Raw genomic sequence first — 21,909 nt, 5'->3', positions numbered from 1 at the left:
CTCTGTAGACCAGGCTGGCCTCGAACTCAGAAATCCGCCTGCCTCTGCCTCCCGAGTGCTGGGATTAAAGGCGTGCGCCACCACGCCTGGCTGTACTAATTCTTAATATCAATTGGTAAAAGAAATTTTCTGGTCTCTAACTGTAAACTTGTCTGTATCCAAAAGAAAAGTTAATTAAAATGAAAATAAATCCTACAAAGCTTAAATGTTCAAATACGGATTGTTACCTGGTTCTTACATCTAATTTGCATCTATTGATGATACAAGACAACTCAAAGAGGATTGGGAACCACCCTCTCACCCACACCCTGTCTTCAGGTGCCACGCTCATGTCATCACTTGTGTACTCCTTGAAAGCCTTTGAAGGAAAAGGAGGAGTCAGTAAGGCAAAGCTAAATACTCACATGGTCAATTTAATATTTCTCAGGAAAAACACTAAGTGCTTTACCAATCACAGTGAGAAATAATGCATAATAATTTACAAAAAGCTAAAGACTTATATACTGTCTGTAAAGAGCCTTAGACTAATTTTTTTTTTCTTAAAACAAAGTTAGCTTTTCAAGGCTAGATAGAAATGGCACAGCAGTTGAGAGTATACCCTACTCTTGCAATGGAGCTGGGTCTGGTTCCTAGCACCCCTGTAAGGTGGTCTACAGTAGCCTGTTAACTCCAGCTCCAGGAGTGCAGACGGTTCTGACCTCAGCAGAGACCTACCTACACACGTGTGCATACTCCTTCTCAGCAGATACACATCACAGACTCAGATATTCAAATTAAAATTAGCAGCCAGATTGTCAACCCAGCATTTTATTTCAGTGCTTAAGTACACATTCACCCACAGCTTTGTGCTGCAAAGCACAGTAGACAGGCAACAAGGCAAGATGCTCAGAAACAGGCCAGACTTCCAACTCTCTCTCTCCTTTACTTGCTTTGCTATTATGGGCACATTCTAAAACTTCTCTGTACCTGTTTCCTTATCTAAATAAAGCTGTAACATTACCTGCCCCATTTAGTGTTATGAAAATTAAACTAACAAATACACACAGAACACCTGACAGCTACAGTAAAATGGCAAGTACAGTCACTGGCCATGTTAACTCAGAATCAAGTTCAGACTGATTTTGGGCTCAAAATACATGCTTCCTCTGCCCTAACTTCCCAAGCAAATATAGATTTAAGATTGTACTCAATATTTAGATTAATTTTGTTTACTAAATGATGTATACCTGAGGTCTATCAGACACATATTTTGCACAATGGCGAATAAGTCGGATTGCTTCCATACTTGTGTCTGGGAAAGCTGCATTACATGCGAATTCAGACAAACACTTCACTGCATCCTGGAAAGAATCAATGGTGGCTGGAAAGTGTTTTTCAAATACAAGAGCTAAAACAGAGAAAAAGAAATAGAAATAATGGCATATTTCAATTATTTTAATTGTATGCAAAATACGTTAACTCCAAATGTACATACTTCTTACAGGTTGTCAAGGGCTTTGACACCTAACAAAAAACGGGTCCAAGCCTGTCTTCTCAACTAGCCTATCCTAACTAGTAAGGCAAGTGGAAATGTGTAGGGGTGGTTCTGATGCTAAGGTTCTGTTCTCCATGGGTTCTAATTGCTTGGGTCCCCGCAGGAGACAGATGTGAGGAGAGGAGAGAGATCACCATGCTTTGGAGAGAGAAAAGCAAAGCAGCCACGTGAGACCTTGGGCCAAGTGGTCACAGGCCAATTTTACAGGCGGGCAGCTGGAATGTTGCACCAAGACTAAATGTAACTGAGCAACTGCAGTCAAGGGCAGGTAGAGAGGTACGGAGCTAAGAGTACTGATAAGAGCATGCTTCTCCAGTAGGGCCCAACAACTGTACCGATAAAGCAAGCTGAAATTGAGCAATATGTGCCTGTGTTTTTTTATCCATGGATTCAAGGGAATCTGGGTGGGGGCTAGTAGCATAGTTTGTTCCTGGAGCTTAGGTGGAGGTAGCAAAAGATACCTGTAACAGAAATGTGTCTATTTCATTTGCACTATAAACATACAACACAATAAAGTAATAGGTGCACTTTAGCTTAACTATCCCCTGGATACCTGTTTTTAACAATGCATACAAGGACAGTACATGCAATCTAGTAATACCCAATACATGCTAAAAACACCACCACCACCACCACCACCACCATTACCACTACCACCACCACCATTCCTACTGTGAACAAAATTCCTGAAAACCTGTGCCTGGCTATGAACAGAAAACTTCTGGAGGGAGTTTCTGTGTCTGCAGAAACTGATGGGCAGGCTGGAATGTCAGTACTGAAGACAAATTAAAGTTTTATAGGTTCACTACTACTTATCTTATACTAGTTTTAATTTCTGGAACAACCCTTCTTTGATCTACTCTATATCTGAACTAATATTTTGTGATAATAAACAAAAATCTTAGAAGATATTAACTTAGTAGAACACTAGCTTCTACCAATCCATGACTAAGAATGTCATCAATAGTACCTTGGAACCCCCATCTCAATGGATTTACCTCTCTGATGTACCCACCACTGTATTGTAAAGTTCGGTTGATTTATGACTTTCTTTGCTCTGTAAAATTATAAAGACCCTGTGAAACTGCTTCCATTCTGGAACATAGAATTTGGAACAATCATATCTGTGCCCCTGGACCACAGTTACACAAAATGGCTTCAGAATAAGCTATCTCTTATTCCCTTTGGTTTTTGTGCTAAAACTACTATTACAACAATTACTGTGATTTTTTTCACTCTAGCTTTAAAAACATTTGTAAACCTAAAGCCATATTATAGTCATAATCTTACTGCACCTGATTTGCCAAAAAATACATCCAACTTTTCTATTTGCACTTGAACAGTTAAAGAATACTTACTGACAATGTGCCCTGTTGTCTGAAATGCAAGTTCTACTATGCTTTCATCTTGGTCTGATGCAGCTAGATGGAATACTGAGAAAATGTTCTTCCATCCTGAACGAATATTTGCAGCCTGAGAATTAACCATTTGTGCTATACACCGTACAACCATATCTCGAATTGTTGGAGACCTAAAATATCAATATAATTGCTTAAAATGTATCACATAAAACTCAACTCATTTCTTTCTCTTTTTTCTATATTTCCCCTTGGCATAGAACATAATAAGTTAATACTGATATTATTCAACTCAAAAACCGTATTACCTGTTTCGTTTCATTATATGTTCAAAAGGTCGTAAGAAATCCTTTTGGAATCTGAAGTTTGCAAGCTCTCCTTTCTCTAAAAACTTCATTGATAGCTGCCTCAGGGAGTCTACTGCAAATATGGCTACATCTTCATTAGGATTACAACCAACCTGGAAGGGCAACAAGAACAAGATGCTAATGTTACAGGTAAAACTATAATTTTTCATTTCTGACTTAAGAATAAAGTACAAAATAAGTAGCACAGAGGCAAATCCTAGGTTCTTTACAAGGCACAAGTATGAGAAAAACACAGCACAGTAATTTAAAGAGTCTGTGAAAACTTTCAGCAATCATTTCTAAAAAGAATTCAACTCAAAGAGTTTCTGCATTTCCTTAAGAAAAAATAGGTGATTGTATAATTGTGTTTTCTGTGTGTATTTGTACATGTGTGTGGTAGAGCAGAATTGTCACTGGACCCCTCTGGAAGTACAATTTTTAACTAAAGGTAGTCGTGAGCTGCTAGACGTGGACACTGGGAACTGGACATGAGTCCTCTGTAAACAACCATCTCTCCTGCCCTTCCTTTTGAGACAGGATCTTGCTACACACACGCAGCCCAAGCTAGCCTTGAACTCATAGATGTTCTGCCTCAACTTCCCCAAGTGCTGGTAATAAGTTTGTAGCATGATTCCCGAAAGGTTTTCTAAATATATTTTAAAAACTGTAACAAACAATTGCTTAGAAGGAAAGCAATCAGTCATATTATGATTAGGAAAATTAAAACAAATATTGCAAATGCAAACAAATACTATAATTATTCAAATACCTTATTAAAATGATCTCCAATAACTTCCCAAATCCGAGACCACTGCAGTCTTATTCTTCCCATGTTATAGTATGATATTTCTACTATTTTTTGTAGACTAAACATTCTTGGGTGTGTAGTAGAAAGCAATTCATCCATAGACACAGCACATAGCCAACGGACAAAATCGACTATAAAAAAATACATTTGTATTTTAATCTTAACTTTAAAGCTTTTTAGACAAAAGGACAGCTTAGGAGTCAAATAACTATGCATACTCACCAATAGCATTTCCATCTAGCCTTGTGGATCCGGTGAATATTCTGGGGAAAAATAACATATAATTAAAAACCTTATTAAGTCATATTTCTGTTATGCCAACTCAAAAGTCATGGCCTGAAGTATTAACATTTCTTAGGTGTTTTAAGATAACCAAACAGCCAAATGAATATTATTCACAACATAGCTTATCAACACAAGAGTTCTCCCAGTTGTTTATTTCTCTTTTACTTTCTGTTCTTGTGAGTATACACTGTAACCTTATTTACATAGTTCAAAACATGAGGCAAGCATTTAACAGTGTTCTAAGGTTAAGAAAATATTCACTGTAAATAACAACTGTGTAAGAACTAAATTGTAACTTAATTCTTAAAATAGTTAAGAAAATATTAATTGTAAAAGCAATGAGTTGGTTTACCAGGAAAGGCTTTTCAAGCACTACTGATAATTTTATGTTAATCAGGTCCCTGATAAGGAATGGCTTAAGACCTTCTGTACTGATCTTTTGAGTAAAATGAAGTAATTTAAAAACTTGGCAAAAACAATCATGGGAAAAAAAAAATCAAGAAAATTGCATTCCTTCTAGCCCAATGGTTAGACTGAATCCAAAACATAAAATACAGAAAAAGTACAAAGCTCTCATCTCACCCAAAGTAAAAACTGCTAGACTATGCAAATATGATCAGCTGATTTCTCTCAAACTAGAGGTATTCTGATAGAAGGCAAAGTTTAGTGTTACTGATCTTGTGGGCCTGTCCCTTTAAAGGATCCCTATTTGCTAGTCAAGTGGCCTTTTAAGAATTCTTAGGTATTAGAACTGCTTGACTCTATGACCTTCAGTGTTGGTTGCCTCTTGGATTTCTGAGAACAGGATAAGTTATAAAAAGGCCAGCTGAGGCTATGACAGGGAGTTGGGGGCTAGCAGAGTGAGAAGAGAAGGCAGTTGGTACAGAAGATATTGTTAGGACACAGTTGAGCCAGGAGAAGCTGAGCTGAGCAGATAGGCAGTAACAGTTGTTACGATTTGGAGCTCCTGGTATTGGGAAAACTGGAGAAGGGCCTGTGACAGTTGGGGAACCGAGGGAGGAATGGTTAAGAGAAATGTTTGACGGGGCTGGCTGGAAACTGGGAGGAGGGTCGACAGGGAGTTTAAAAAAGTGGTTAGCAAAAAATACTAGAGTAAAAAATTAAAGTAAGGGAACAACAGAAAAGACATTAAAGAAATAAGGATTTAATTGAAAAGAAGAAAAAAAAGAAAAGCAAATGGCACACTATAGAGTAGTAAAATGGAGGCCCTGCAGGCACAGGGAAATGGTGCCACTGTGATGCCAGCAAAGAGTGGAGAGCAAAGGTATGAGAGAAGGAGTGAACTACCACAGCAACCAGAGGTTCTGGAGAACCATTTGGCATTTTGGTAGGAGGACACACAAGCTCGGTAAGGGCATTCAAATTCTTACTGGCTTGGTAGCCTCTGAGGGGGTTACTCTCTTTCTTGCCATGTTCCACTAACACTTACCCATGTATAGAGCACAGCAGCCTATGGAGGCATTTATAGTCATGCCTTAACTTCTTCAATATTCCTCTAATTCTTGTAGTATCTAAATAGATTCTCATAATGACCACAAAGATTACTTTCTAGAAGACATCTGAATGGGAGATAGCCTGGGAGCAAAAATGGCAGTGTGGTGATTTGAATATGTTTGGCCCAGGGAGTGGCACTATTAGGAAGTGTGATCTTGTTGGAGGAAGTGTGTCACTGTGGGGGTGGGTAATGAGACCCTCCTCCTAACCAAGTGGAAGCCAGTCTTCTGACTGCCTTCTGATCAAGATGTAGAACTCTCAGCTCCTTCTCCAGCACCATGCCTGCCTGCACACTACTATGCTTCCTGCCATGATAATGGACTGAATCTCTGAACCTGTAAGCCAGCCCCAATTAAATGCTGTCCCTTGGTCATTGTGTTTCTTCACAGCAATGAAACTTAAACTAAGATAGGAAGCTACTATGCAGCTATGTAAGTGTACAGAGGAAGAAGGGCTCTGGACAGATCCCGAATTTCTCTATCAATGAAAGGATAAAACAGAACACTGTGATCATCAATACAAAACTAGCTAGCAGTGAGAATGAGCATAAGCACCTCCCCAGGCCCCAGTTTTATCTGAAGTAAACAATGAATTAGCCTGAGTATCTAGACCATCAAGTAAAGACTGGTACATTTCTAAAATCTTCAAATGTAAGTAGTTTAAAAAATGTTGAAGGCCAGTGTTGTAGAAAGTAGTTTCCAATTTTGGGAACATTTACCTAGAAATGTATAGAATACGACAATTTTGAAGAGCTTTCCAAAGAAGTAAATGAAAATTTTTAGCCAAACCTATTTGCTTTATCCATAATGCTATTTTATATCATGTACCCAGAAAGATAAATTTATTTTCCAAGGGTTTAAAAAAGATAATTCTCTTTATTATAAAGAATGATTTGTGTTTTTCATCAAGAATTGTATTTTCTTAATATTTCCAGTACTAATTGTAACACATTTTTATATAATTAAAATCCTTCCTGTATTTTACATTTGTGAAACTAAAATTAAAGGTACTTTATCATCTAAATCATAGTATGTCACAAAGTCTTACATTACTTCTAAAGGTTATTTTGACAATATTTTTTTTTTAAATTTTTTAACAAGGAGCAAAACAGTGTTGAAATAGTATTCAAGTGAATAGGGGAGAAAGTGAATACCTTACCTATCTACAGCAACTACAACACTTTGAGAGCTGGTTTCTCCAATAGACTCCTGAATACTGGCTATCTGCTTCCAGTCCACATTTCCTCCAACTGCCACACATAAGAGAGAGCACACCCCATTTTAGTTAGAAAATAATTCAAGAAAACAATGCAATGAAAAGTTCTACAACACAATTCTAAAGTCAGTTATTTTCCTTGTAAGAAATGATGCATTGGGTGGCACCAATGGCAGGTGTAAATCAAGGACACATGTGCTCAGTGTGATAAACTATGATAAACTACGTAATAAGCAAGGCATGGTTTATTATTACAAGACCCATTTGCAAGGATCACACAAAGTAAGAGTACTATGAATTTAGATCACAAAATGAGTGGTCCTGGACAAAGTTTCCCTTAATCTTTAAGAAATGAACAAGTTTTATTGCTATCTTCTGCTTGGTTGGTCACATTAGAATTACTGTTATTTATCTCTAACCTCTTATTTACAAGGGTTTACTGAAAATTCTTTGTATAGTGTAACGTTCTCTTATTTATAAGAATTTTTCCTTTTGCTTCCAAAACTGTTCCATGTTTAGGATTATCTTCGATATATGTTAGTTTTATGTCAGCTCAACACAGCTAGAGTCATTTATTAATTGAGAAAATGCCCAGACCAGCATAGGAAAATGCTTGGCCTATGCTGCATTTTCTTGATGGATGTTGATGTGGGAGGACTCAGCTCCCTGTGGGTGGGGTCATCTGTGGGTTGGTGGTCCTTGGGTACTATAAGAACACAGCTGAATAATCTATGGATCAATCCAGTAACCAGGCATCTTCCACATCGTCTGTATCATCATGTTTGGGCCTTCAGGTTCCTTGAGTTCCTGCCCTGACTTCCTTGAAAATGTTCCCAAAGTTGTTTTTGGTCATGGTATTTTATAATAGCAATAGAAACTATAACTAAGGAAGAAATTGTTACAAAAGTGGAGTATTACTTTAACAGACTTGGTCATGCGGTTTGGGGGGAGGATTGTGTAAACTGGTGTTCAAAGCTTTACCAAGCTGTTGTAGAAACTAAGAATAATGATGAAAATAGTATAAATGATGTGGGTCTGGCTTGTGAAGGTTTACAGGTTAGTTTGAGGGGCCACTTCAGACTCTGCTGGACTGTTTGTGTGATAGTTTGTATCAAGAATCTGAGTTGTCTGGAGCTGAAGATGGGGACAATTGATACCAGACCAGCATCATTAATGAACAATCTTCTAGGAAGTATTTCAACACAGTCGGCATACAGAGCTACTGTGTTCCAGAGGAAACTAAAGCTGTATGCTATGCTGGCAGCTCAACTTGGTAACATAGAAGAGTCTCCCACGTGGTACCTGTCGTAAGGCATGAAGGACTCATGAAGAACAGCTGAGACTTGGCACTCAGAGAGCAGGGAAGCCATTGATGGCAGAGAGTTCAGCCTCAGCTGACACAGAAGCCGCACTCTTGGAGGTGTCATAGTGAGGTGTGGCTATGTGGCAGAGTTAGAGAAAACTGCCCAAGAGTGCTCTATGCAGACCTTTTGCAGCAGAGACTTGGCATTTGTGGAGATGCCAGTATCATGAAATGGCTGCCAAGGACAGCAGCAGCTGTGGAGTGCAGCCAGCCTGAGTCTACGACAAGTTGCATGTGCTCTGAACCACACAGACCGTCCAAGCCCTTAGGAACCCAGAAGATTTGAGTGAAGCCCACAGTGGATACTGAGTTACTCAGACTGTTAGGGTTTGGTTTTGCTTGACTTGTTGTGACAGTGCCTTGGTTTTTCCTTCTTGGAATACAAAGGTATGTAGCTTATTTTTCATTTTACATTGAGATCTTTAGATCTGTTTTTCACTTTATCTATGTATTTCCATTCTTTCCATAGTTTAGGGTCTTAGAAGTCTCAGTCCTAGATTGCTTAAAGTTCCCAGGCTTATTTCTCTCTACAATCTTTTCTTCACTTACAAGACCAACACTTCTAAACTGAGGCCTTCCTTTTATTTACTATGTTGGGGTAGAAATTCTTCCCCCTGCCATTTAAGTACTCCTCTTTAACATTTTAATCAGTGTATGTCTTTATTCATGTGGGGTCAATCATAGTACACAACATGAGCGTCTAATGACTCAGTTGTCCTCATTTATCTGACTCAGCGAAGTATTATTCACACTACAACTATTCACACAGTCTAAATATTGCCTTCTCACCCGGACTAAAAATTCTCTGAAAGTTAAGAATCAAGTCATAAACATTTTTCATATATTCTTACCCTAATCAATATTAAACCCAAAGTAGGTACCTAATGAATACTTGTTAATCCTATTGACCAAATATTAAATTCTCTTCTGAATGAAAAGACAGCAGACGACATTTAAGCCAGTGAGTTCAAATTCTATTGTAGGAACTCAGCAGTATACAAAAGACAGGATTACACTTATTTAATTTACCAGCAGAGAAAGATACACAGTAAGTTTCAATACAATGTAAAGGTTACTCAATAGCTGAAATAGACTATATATGTTTGTTAACAAGGCTAATGCTGATAAATAAGAGAATATCTCATGGTAACTCTTTAGATATGATGAAATATTAACTGATGCTACACTTGGAAAGCTAAATATATAGAAAAGGAAGATGGTGGAAAAGCATCAAGAAGATAGTTAAAGTAATGGGAGGAAACATGTGATCCTGTCACACTTTAACCTACTCTGTGTGATAATAAAAAACTGAGCAGAAAGCATAGGAATGGGAAAAAGAACAGGAGATGGAGTTGTAATGACACTAGGGAATATGAGGTGACCAGCAGTGACATCTGCCACCCACTCATCACCAGAGTTGATTATTAGGCTCAGAGCATACCCTCCCAGTAGCCATGTGCTCAGGTCAGAAGGATGACTTTTCCCCCATAGAGAAAGACAGCTTTTTGATTAAAAAATATATGAATATCTGCTTCCCACTAAAACCTCCAAACAATCTCTAAAGAAACTAGAAATGGAGTCTAAAGGTGTTAAGATTGTGACAAATGCAGGGCCTTACAAATGCAGGCAAGCACTCCACCAAGTGAGCTTCATTTTTAGAATGACTGTCACATTTAATGAACTACTTTTCTTTTTTTTTTTTCTTGAGAAGACTCTCACTGTGCAGCACTCTGGTTTCCCAAGTGCTACTATTACAGGGATGTTCCAGCCACCCAGCAATGCAGTCATTTAGGACACAGAATCACTTGTCCTTTTAAAGACTGTCATGCTCCACAGCTTCCCCAGGAAGTAACTGGGTAGCATACTGAAATAGGAAGAGATAGGCGAGATAAGCTGACAGTCTCTCTAACACTAGAAATCAAGGACGAAGGCATGAAGTAAATGACTAGAGTAACTGAGGTGGTGGGGAGCAGTTCCAAAGAGCATCTAACATATACAGCAAGTAGGAACTGAAGGAAGAAAACAGTGTCAGAGGATGGAGTACCAGTCATCACAAAACTTGAGTTGTGCATCAACTGAAATACACATTCTACAGAGTTTTTAAACTTTTTATACTTAATGTGATAAAAATTTATCAAATAATTTATAAAAATAATTAAAGGAGGAGCTGGAGAGATGGCTTGGTTTGGGAGCATGGGCTCTTCTTCCAGAGGACCTGGGTTCAACTCCCAGCACCCACATGGAAGCTCATAGCTACCTGTAACTCTAGTTCTAGGAGATTTAACACCCTCACATATATACACATGTAGGTAAAATATCAATGCTTGTGAAATAAAAATACATCTTTAAAATAATTAAAGAAAACAAAGAATGTATAAAAAGAAACCCAAGCTATTTAACCAACATGTAACATCTTTCACAGAGCTATGTGATAGTATAGTAGCAACAGACAATTTCCATTTTATCAAATTACTTATATTTACGCTAAGAAAAATAAATGCTGAATGTATTCTCATAAGACTTGTGTGGCAGCCGGGCCTGGTGGCGCAGGCCTTTAATCCCAGCACTCTGGAGGCAGAGGCAGGCGGATTTCTGAGTTCGAGGCTAGCCTGGTCTACCAAGTGAGTTCCAGGACAGCCAGAGCTATACAGAGAAACCCTGTCTCGAAAAACCAAAAAAAAAAAAAAAAAAAAAAAAAAAAAAGACTTGTGTGGCAAAGCCACTGAATTTTCAAACAATGTGTACCGGAGGCCTACTCAAATTTCAAAAATTGTCCCTGTACTATACTTATAAAATGGTTATTTCTACTCATGTGTAACTATTTGCATAGTTTGCTTTCTATTTGATATTATAAGCCATCCAGAGATGATTTAAAGTGTACTGCAGGGTGTGTGTTGGCTGTAGGGATATACTATACTCTTTATGTAAGGAACTTGAATATCCAGGACTTAGGTATCTCAATGGGCTTTGGAATGAAATCTCAAGGACATCAAGGCTTGATTGTCAGAACACAGTCTAGAAATGGAGTGGTGTGAGACTCCTGAGTGCTTGGGAGAAGGCATGAAGAAAACAAGAGTCTTGTAACCTCAGTTTATTCAAAACATGAAATTGTTCTTGGAATGTATTTTCGTGTTCCTCCCAGGGGTGTGGATTAATTATTATTGCTTTCTGTTGTCATTCAGTTAAATGTTTTAAATTATCCCTTTTATGAAAAACTCATGTTTTTGCCACATGCAGCTTGTCCTTGTGATTGTGTACAGCTTGAACTCATGTGAACCTTACTCATGCGACCTACCTTAATTGCTTGGTATAAAATGTCTGGTGCTCTGAATAAAGTTGGCTATCGCATGAGACTTTAGTCCACCTTGTTTATCAATTCCATTCTCCCAGTTCTCAGGACCTCTAGAACAGTGACTCATGTCAATGCTGTTCAATACTGTCAATATGGTTTCATAGAATGTTTGGTGAACAGATGCTAGTTAATATAGAAAAATAGTAGTTTAAAGTGTCTCAGCTATGTACGTATACAGCCTTTTCCGGGTTAAATACTAAATAAAGCACTCTGCTCAGCAAAGCATCTGCTCTATGTGGTCACCGAGACAGAGGTGAGCACTTGTTACATAGGCTGGGTGGAAACCAGTAAGGCAGCTCAAAGGGAAGCCTCTGTTCAAAAAAGCCCAAGTCAGTAGTAGTTTTCTCACAAGCAGAGTTAGAAGTAATCCCCTGACGAACAGAAATGAATGGAGAATAGAGGAAATTTAAAAAACAAAAACAAAACTATGACAAAGGAAAAAGTTCACACAAAAAGCAGACATAATAATCTTGGAGGGTGAAGGCAAGAGAATCATACACCTTGAAATAGAGATTATATCAATACAGATTAAGAGAAAGTTATTAGTTAAAAGATAAGAGGAGTTACTGGTTTCTACAGTTGCCTAGCAACAAGTTTTTTTTTTTTTTTGGTGGTCTGATGTATCTTCATGTAAATTATTTTTATGAAGGAAAATGTTAGGTCACTTTTTGTTTGTTCATTTGTTTCTCTGTATAGTCCTGGCTGTCCTGGAACTCACTCTGTAGACCAGGCTGGCCTCAATCTCAGAAAGTGGCCTGCCTCTGCCTCCCAAGTGCATGCTGGAATTAAAGGCGTGCGCCACCAGGCCCGGCCATTAGGTCACTTTTATCACTGAAATCTAAGTAGCACTACAACACAATGATAAACAAACACGCATTCACTTTCAAATGTACTAAGTGCTAGCAAGGGTCACTGTTTCTCCAGACTAAAAGGTATAGCTCCAAGTTTTTACTGGTGTTTAATTTCTACTGTAATTGAATCCTGCAGTTCTACTTGCCATAGCTGACTTTGGCAACTAGCGCTATCATTTCAGCCTTCCTATATTCGCTCTGACTTTTCAGTTATTCAGTCATTGATGCACATTTACCTCTCTGTAAACAGCTTTTGCCATATCTTCTGCCATCTTATGCAGTAATTATTGCTCTAATGTTTAGAAGTAGACTTCCAGGTTTCCCATGCCACTCCTGAGGCAGTTCTAAACTCTACTGCTGGACCACCAAACCTAATACACTTGAACTCAACAGCCAAAATTCATGCTTCACACTCTGCAATGATATCACTGAGACATTCTGCCAGACTGCACTGTTAGATTATTTTAGTTAACTACCACCAGGAACTAATTTTACTCAATCCGAACTGAAATCAACATATGGTCCTAGTCCTTTCTCTTCCCTCTTAACCATTTAGGTTTCCTAAGGACTGCTAACAACAACAGAAATTACTAAAGGATAAAGATAGGAATATTCACAATAAATTTATATTACAAAGTCTTAAAAAATAAACACTGCTGGGTGTCTGGCATACTCCTTACTGCTCCTCAAGTCATGCTCTGACGAGCTGAATGTGGAGTGGGAAGGATGGTCAGATGATGCTTACTCCCTAATCTCTAATGTAACAGGCATTGTGCTAAAGTCCATTCTTCATACATACATTCTTATTTGGTCCTAATAATCCTGCAATTACATGTCTTTAGTTTGCAATGGTGGAAACCAAATTTGGAACTTAAAGTCCACATAAGCATGGAAGAAATGTAGAAGAACTCAAACCCAAAAGTACACAAGTCAAAGTCTAAGTCTAAACATCTTCCTTGAGCCACCATGTGGTTGCTGGGAGTTGAACTCAGGACCACTGAAAGAGCAGTCGGTCCTCTTAACCACTGAATCATCTCTCCGCCCCATTTGAACTCTTTCTATTCTTGACTAAAAATATAGTATCTTTCATTTTTTTGGCATTTACTTTTGCTAATACTTTCCTTTGTCCTACTGGCCACTCCCAGCTCTTCTGAAAGCTTGGGTTAAGAGGTTCCATCCTGACAGAACAGTTTGGATGGGCCTTCACAACGGCTTTCAAATGTATGAGTGTGAATGATTTCTCTACTTGCTCCAATCATTTCTTAACTTATACCAGTCTCCATGTTACTTGTCCAGTCTTGGAAGCAAGTGAATTGAAGTGTATCCTTTACATAGTCAGAGGAAGAAACCAAGTAGCATTTAATACTGCAAACCAGACCAAGTGAAAAAGGACCAATTTCCTAGTATCCTGTTTTTCTCTATAACATGTTAGACAAAGGGGTTAAAAAAAGTTTTGACACTTTCTAAAAGGAACTTAAAATCTCTCACCTAGCCCTAGACCAACAAATTCATCGGGAGCCTGATCTTTTGTCCCAGTGAGAGACCCTTCTCTGCCTCTCACAGTTCCAGAAATGTACCGAGGCTTCACTCCAGTTCCTATAAGTTGTGCCAGCTCTAACTGGCTGATGCACTTCAGGATCTACAACACAGAAAGAAAAAGAAATGAGGTTTTAAAAGTATGTATCTTAAAATATACAGTTACAATGTAAAAATATTACATTATAAATCATTATGCAAGCTGTTTATTTAAAATAAATTATTTCCCACAATTAAAGCTTATTTCTGTAGAACATTTAGCATCAACTAATTTTAAAAATTGAGTTGCAAAGTTAAAAGTGTTTCTACCTCATGCCAGGAATTTCCTAAATAATTTCCATCAGTGTGAGCCACTGTGATGAGTGTTTTTATTGTGTCGATATTCTTCTGTTTCATTTCAGTAATACCAGAACTCACTGTAAGTAAGGTAAATCTGGCTAGTGCTTGGACATACGCATCTCTTTCCAGCTGAGAGAGAGAAAAAAAAAAAGAGAGAGGGAGGAAGGGAGGGAGGGAGGGAGGGGAGAAAGAATTGTATTTACATGGTTGAAAACACAGCACACTGACTGGCCTCTAATTTAGTAAACCAACTGTCTATGTCTATGCGCTTAGTAAATCTTAGCAAACATGTCATGGATTATACACAAAACTAAAACCTGTTATAATCTTGAAGTAAGGCAGAAAGGTTATAAACATCTTAATCCTAGACACACACAATCTGAACTGACAATTCAAAATGAGATTTTCAGTAGTAAATAAATGAATTTATACAGTGAAAATAAGTTTACTGAAAATTTTGTTTCAATTATATTAGCAAAACCCTTATTTATAAATTTGTTCATTATTTCTTCTATAGCTAGGCTGTATTTTGTAATACAGGAAGTCATAACATTCTCAATGAAATATGAAATGGGTTAAGAAATACAAGAGTCTAGCTAAATGTCATCCTTAAATTTCATAAACTCCCTGAAAGGACTGTCTTCAGGGAGAGTATATTAGGTACTTGGTTCTTTTTTTTTTTTTTTTTTTTTTTTTAAAGATTTATTTATTGTAGATGTCTTCAGACACACCAGAAGAAGGCATCAGATTTCATTACGGATGGTTGTGAGCCACCATGTAGTTGCTGGGATTTGAACTCAGGACCTTCCGAAGAACAGTCAGTGCTCTTAACCGCTGAGCCATCTCTCCAGCCCAGTACTTGGTTCTTTTAAAGATAACTACTTCTGACATTTAAGAGGCATCTACAATAAATACTTACAATGTTTAGAAACATCATACAGAATTGCTCTATCATAGTCTCTTAAAAATTAAAAATTATTTAAACTTATCACAAATTTGAAGCTGGTTCTTAAGAAAGTCAGAGAAAAATGATATGAGTTGAACTATATTGATGGTATATATTTTCAAAACTGGCTATTAAGGTAAAATTCTTTGTTACCTGAATGCTGAAAATGCATGCAATTCTGATTGCACATCTTATCCCTTCTAGGCAAAGAGAGGCTACTTCAGTATCATCACAGTCTTGTAGACCCACACTGAATGCAGCCAGAAAAGGTGTCCAAGCCAACTAGAAGAATTAAAAATTTAAAATAACATGCATATCAAGTGATAATTGAACATCTTGGCATAGTGAGAAAGTTTTCTTAAAAAGAAAATTATGTTTCTTGGGCTTAAATAAATGGAAACAATAATAAACTCAGTAATGACCTTAGGTGTATCTTAATAACAGTATGTATAAACTATCCACAACAAAGAAAACACAGAAATAGTTAACATTCACGTATAAAGTCTTATCAATGGTTTAAAATTAATTTCTCTTTACAAGCACTGACTTTTACAATAATCCAGATTCTTTAGTTTCAATACAATCCCCTGAATTATTTTCCTACTTACAATAAGTTACCCTATATTTTTCATAGCCTGATTTCCAAATATCACTCAGCCTGTCTATTTACTTACATTAATAAAGCAATATTTGATTCCTAGTTGGACAGTATTTTAAAATATTCAATCAACTATTCATTACACATTTGGAAAAGAGTACTTATTTTATACTCAGCAGACCCTAGTCCATATCTGTGATCCAAGCACTTCAGAGGTAGAGTCAAGACTGTGAGCTCAAGGCCAATCTGAGATGCTTGTGATGTAGTCTCCAAGAGTAAAGGACTTGGTAAGGTAGTTAAACGGTGGAGCACTTGCTTACCACGGACAACAAACGAACAGAAATCTACATAACTCAAGCGCCTGATATTAAATTACATTGCTTTTAGTAGTTCACTGAGCAGCAGAGCAATATGTACATAAAATTATAAAGATAAAAAAATGTTATTTTACCAGTGCATTATAGAAATGATGAGATTTTTTAATAGGGTAATGAAACTTTTAGCAGTTCTAAGGAAAACAATTCCTTTAAGCTTTTCTTCTATGGTTCACAAAGTTTAAAGTAAGAACTTAAAATCCATACACAGCATACAAGCTACAGTACCTAGGTTCTTCCTAGGCCTCACTCTGCATCTATAACACTTGAAGATGCTGCTTCAGTCATGATGTGCAAGCAACAAGCATAGTATTTATTGATTACAAAATATCCCATGAAAGCAATAAATTACACATTCTGTGACAGAGAAAATACTTCAAGTTGAAAAACTGTGTTACAGCTTAAGAAAATACACATAGTTCTTAAGTCAATGGGAAAAACATTTCTCATTAGGATTATGATTAATCCAAGACAATGATTTCTTTATCAAATTATCCCTAAATAATATTAAGCAGATAGTGAAACTACTGTCTACATATAATTATATAAATCTTTCTGAAATAAGATTTAGCAATATATAAAAATGTTCTCAGGAATATATTATGTTATTATATTCCTCAGTATCGTAAGTCACACTCTTAAAAAACTAGAAATTATGAAGTCCTTTCTTCCAACCAATACTTACTTATTGAGCAATTACGAATCAGGAACTGTACTAGATATTAGGTGTTGCAGGATGTTTGATCACACTGTGAACCCTGAGACTGTGTTATTTACTAAAAAAAAAAAGTGGTTTCTAGTTGTGGTGTGGCCCAGCTTAACACATACATTTAACCCTTCTGGCTGGAATACAGACATGCTTTTAGTACACACTTTTAATCCCCCAAAACAAAGGTAAAGTTAGTTTGTAGAAGAAAGCACCCATGTTTGAAAGGGATTGAGTTGTAAAAAAAAAAAAAAAGTGATGAGTCAGAGAAAGATTTAACAGAGCAGGATCTGCTCAACTCTCACAGAGAAAACCAGGTAACTTAAGAGAGCAGAGAAAGAAAAAGGTAAGAAGCAGTTTTCCTGGGGCAGCTGTGCAGAGACAGGTGGCAGAGAGAGAACAAGCTAGACACAGGTGAAGACAGAACAAGCCAGAGAATGAGAAGGAACCGGAAGATTAGAACCGATTGCTAAAGTTAATAAGAGGCCTAGCAGAACAATTCAGGAGAAGCTGAGAGAAGCCAGGTTGAATCAGGTTAGCTTAAATAGGAGTTTTGAGCCTGACCAGCCGGTCAGAGTTCAGAAAGAGCTAGAAAGGGTAATAAGCTTATTATTCAGTAGGAAGTCTCGAGACTGAAAATATTCTTAGATTGTATGGAGGCTAAAAGCTTCCAGGCCTAGACCTAGGCTAGCACACAGAGGCAATAAGCCCTGGGAGATGAGATGACAATTACACCAGGAGAATAAGATATTTTTACAGTTAGGAATATGAACATGCTCTCTTACCTCACAAAATGCTTGGATTAAAAGATGTGCAGTCAAGGGCCCCAACATAACCCTGATACTCTGATTTGGACAAAGAAACAGTAGGAAATATTCTTGAACAATAATATTGTGCCAATATTATTGGCACAGGAAAACACTTTCTGAATAGTACCCTGATAGTAGACACATTAAGACTGACAGTTAATAACTGGGACCACATGAAATAAAGTGGGGGCGGAGGGGATTGTGGAGCAAAGAACACCATTATTTCAGTAAAGAGAAAGAAAAAATATCTTTACCAATTTTCTATCTGACAGAGGGTTAGTATCTAGAATATATGAAGAACTAAAAAAAAAAAAAATAGAACATCCAAAAAAATATATCCAATTGAAATATAGGGTAAAAAACTACACAGAATTCTTAAAAAACAAAACACAAATGGCTAAGAAATATTTAAAGAACTGTTCACCACTAGCCACCAGACAAGCACAAATTAAAACTACTTTGGGATTGATTCTGTCTAACTCCAGTCAGAATGGCAAAGATCAATAAAAATGACAGCTCATGCTGGTGAGGATGTAGGTTAAGGAAATGCTCACGCATGGCTGGCAGGAACGCACACTTGTATCGACACTATGGAACTCTTTATGGCAGTTCCTTAGGAAGCTGGCAATCAATACAGCTCAATACCCAGCTATACCATGTTTGGGGATATATCCAAAGGAAACTTCATCTTACCACAGAGGCACTGCTCATTCATTTCCATTGCTTCTCTATTCATAATAGCTAGAGACTGGAAACAGCTAAAGAAAATGTGGTATATTTCCACAGCAGAATTTAGCTGTTAAGAGAAGTGAAATCATGAACTTTGCAGGAAAACAGACAGGATTAGAAAGAATCATTCTGAGGGATGTAACCCAGATCCAGAGAAAAATGTCTGCATGCTTTGTCTCAGGTGAGTTTTATATTTTAGATATGTGTGCTTCATTTAGAAAAACAACCCACAGAGGTTAGGACCAGTGGGGAGGGATTTTCCAAGGAGCAGGGAACAGAGCAGTGTCCTACAGAGAAAATGAGGATAGAGAATTCATTGGGGGCTGGTGGTGGCAGGGCAGGGGGTAGGCAGAAGTGTGGAGGGGTAATAACTAGCACTAAAGGCCCTTCGAAAAGCTATATGGAAATCCACTATAGAAGTTTCTTAAATATATATACATGTGTGAAAGGAGCCTAAATACAGTCTCTATAACAATGGAAGAAATAATACTCCATTAGAAATCATATGCTATGAAGTAAAACACCAGGAACAAGTGTCATCTTTTGAGTTGTTGGCCAATGTGATCCCACAGGACCCCTGTCCCTCCCTCCCCTGATATTACAGGCTATGGCCAAAACTACGAGTAACTACTACTAAAAACTATTACTGTAGTGGTTGGAATATGCTTGGCCCATGGGAAATTGCACTATGAGGAGATGTGGCCTTATTAGAGGAAGTGTGTCACTGTGTATGCTGGCTTTGAGGTCTCCTACTGCTCAAGCTTTGCCCAGTCTGGAAGAGACCCTACTCTTGGCTGCCTTTGGATCAAGATGTAGAACTCTCTACTTCTCCAGCACCATGTCTGCCTGCATGCTACCATGATGATAATGGACTGAACCTCTGAAACTAGATGTTTCAGCCCCAATTAAATGTTTTCCTTTAAAGAGTTGCCTTGGTCATGGTTTTTCCTCATAGCAATAGAAACCCTAAGACATTTACATTTCACAGCTTGACAGTCAATACTCTATTACAGAAGACACCACATATGTATGTCACAGAAAAAGAGCAATCTAGTTGGTGCTCACCTGGAAGTTTTGTCTCTACGGCCTAGAGTGTATAGAGCTTTAAGTTGCTAGATATGCTACTGAAAGAGAAAAGTAATCACTTGCCCAGCTATAATAATGACCTGCCTGGCAAGCTATGCTCACTAGGTGCAATAGTGGCATGGATGTTACAGGAGTAATCAATCACTTTTGATAAATGGATGTAAGGCCAACTCCATGAGATAGAATGCACACCTGATACTGTCAATAAGGCTAAGTACCTGATACTATACAGTTCATGGGACTTAGGTGGAAACCTTCTACCGTTACTCTGATAAATGAACACAGCAACAAAGTGACTCCTGGTGACTTATATATTATATAAGTGCATTACTCAATCTTTACCAGAGAAGCTGCTTCTTGCAGTGTACTGAGCCACATCTGGATAACAAGCAGCGTCAAAGAAGACTTTGAAATACTCTGCTTTAAATGGAATGTCTACATGACAACTCCCTTCCCTCAAGATTGGGACCTATGGAAGAGGAGCAGGAAGACCCAGAAGTGGCGGATAACTAAGAAGAGTGTTTTCTAGACAAAATAGTGTAGATGCACATATGAAATTACAGGGACTGTGTTACAGTACACAAAAAATCATACACAAAATTGTGACACAATGGAAGAGTAGTGGCCATGAAGTTACTCACAATTTATAGCTTTTTGGGATAGTTTTATTCAATTAAGTGACAGTAGTCTATGAACCACATTCCAGAGCAGGTATTCCCATTTAATTCTTAATCTTAATGTACACTTATAGCTCTAGTTTTACTCAGTACCTTCGGAACTTCTGGGCTAGAAGGTCTGATGAGAGTGTGAGCCTTAGGATCACTTTGAAATTGGAATGAATGAAGATTTAGGAATAAATTATTTATAACTGAAAAAACAAGCCAAGGGATTAATGACCATTCTCCAAACCTTTCTAATTCTAATTCTTGAAATTACACTTCCACCAATTACTTAAACCTCATACTGCTGTCTCTCACCTCTTTGTTTTTTTTTAAAGATTTATTTATTTTATGTATATGAGTACACCATTGCTCTTTTCAGACACACCAGAAGAGGGCATCAGACCCCATTGCAGATGGTTTTGAGCCACCATGTGGTTGCTGGGAATTGAACTCAGGACCTCTGGAAGAGCAGTCAGTGCTCTTAACCACTGAACCATCTCTTCAGCCCCCTCTCACCTCCTTTAACACAGAAATAATTTGTATTAGCTAAACTCTAATAATAACCAGGGAATATCTTGTTCATCAAATAGGCCCTATTATTATACTTAAAAAATACGCTAAGCAAAAATATGTAAAAATATATACTGTAGCAAAGTTACTAGTAATTCTAACCTTAAACATCGGCCTCACGTGCTCCAAGTGTGTTGCACTTGTAAAAGGTGCTTGAACATGGCTCACAGCTTCCATGAGTGCTTTAGCCGTCTTGGCCATCTGTTCCATCTCTAAGTTATACAGAAGTCGTCTTTGCTTTTCACTGGCTACATCTGAAATAACAAATATTACCATTTAAAAATAGAAAGTTCTTAGGATGACACTTTAAAAGTAAATGCCAGTAATTAATACTAATTAATGATTCTCCTAAGATGCCAAACAGAAATGATCATATATTGTTTGAGTTCACGTATGTGAAACATACAAAACAGCTAAATCCAGAAAAAAAGAGTAGATTGGTGTTTGCCAGGGCAAAGGCAGAGGGGATGGGTAGTAACTACTTAATAGTGCAGGGTTTTATTTTGGAGTAACCACATATTTTAATCTTTGCTAGAGGTGATGGTTGCACAACACTGTAAATAAACTAAATGCCAACAGAATTACTCATTTTGCTTATTTACTGACTGATTGGTGGTTGTGCTTAAGGGCTCATGCTAGTTAAGTGATACACCACTGAGATAACTCTCCCTTTGAATTTTCACTTTAAAAGGGTGAACTGCGCAGTTACCCAGCACCTTTCCCACCCGAGGAGGGGTGTCTGCCTGGGAGGGAGGAGTCTCAAGGCCTGAGCTGGCAGGAGAGCCATCTTTGCTCCAGTTCACTTGGGCTCCAGTCTGCGCTAGCAAGAGTGTGGACCACAGAAGCTACACAGCTTCAGGACAGACAGAAGCAACCTAACTTCTGGGACAGACCCTGTTTTGGGCTCCAGAAATTTGGGCACCTTC

The 21,909-nt window shown here is 37.8% G+C and overlaps 1 protein-coding gene across 2 annotated transcripts in view; it reads right to left on the bottom strand.

Annotated features, from left to right (window-relative positions):
- Positions 1-21,909, bottom strand: part of Arfgef1 (ADP ribosylation factor guanine nucleotide exchange factor 1) — a 95,320-nt gene that overhangs the window by 18,718 nt on the left and 54,693 nt on the right. For both annotated transcript variants that reach the window (XM_021222418.2, XM_029533233.1), the window contains 11 exons: positions 21,086-21,237; positions 15,603-15,731; positions 14,474-14,632; positions 14,117-14,267; positions 7,006-7,096; positions 4,270-4,310; positions 4,009-4,178; positions 3,201-3,352; positions 2,893-3,065; positions 1,227-1,387; positions 228-358 (listed from right to left, as the gene is read on the bottom strand). In XM_021222418.2, coding sequence (XP_021078077.1) covers positions 228-358; positions 1,227-1,387; positions 2,893-3,065; positions 3,201-3,352; positions 4,009-4,178; positions 4,270-4,310; positions 7,006-7,096; positions 14,117-14,267; positions 14,474-14,632; positions 15,603-15,731; positions 21,086-21,237 — 1,510 coding nt within the window. The remainder of the gene's footprint in view (positions 1-227; positions 359-1,226; positions 1,388-2,892; positions 3,066-3,200; positions 3,353-4,008; positions 4,179-4,269; positions 4,311-7,005; positions 7,097-14,116; positions 14,268-14,473; positions 14,633-15,602; positions 15,732-21,085; positions 21,238-21,909) is intronic.

The sequence above is a fragment of the Mus pahari genome, chromosome 22, assembly GCF_900095145.1.
Source record: "Mus pahari chromosome 22, PAHARI_EIJ_v1.1, whole genome shotgun sequence".
Lineage (NCBI taxonomy): Eukaryota > Metazoa > Chordata > Mammalia > Rodentia > Muridae > Mus > Mus pahari.
Note: the sequence above shows the minus strand (reverse complement) of the source record. Positions and strands in the feature narration are given on the sequence as shown.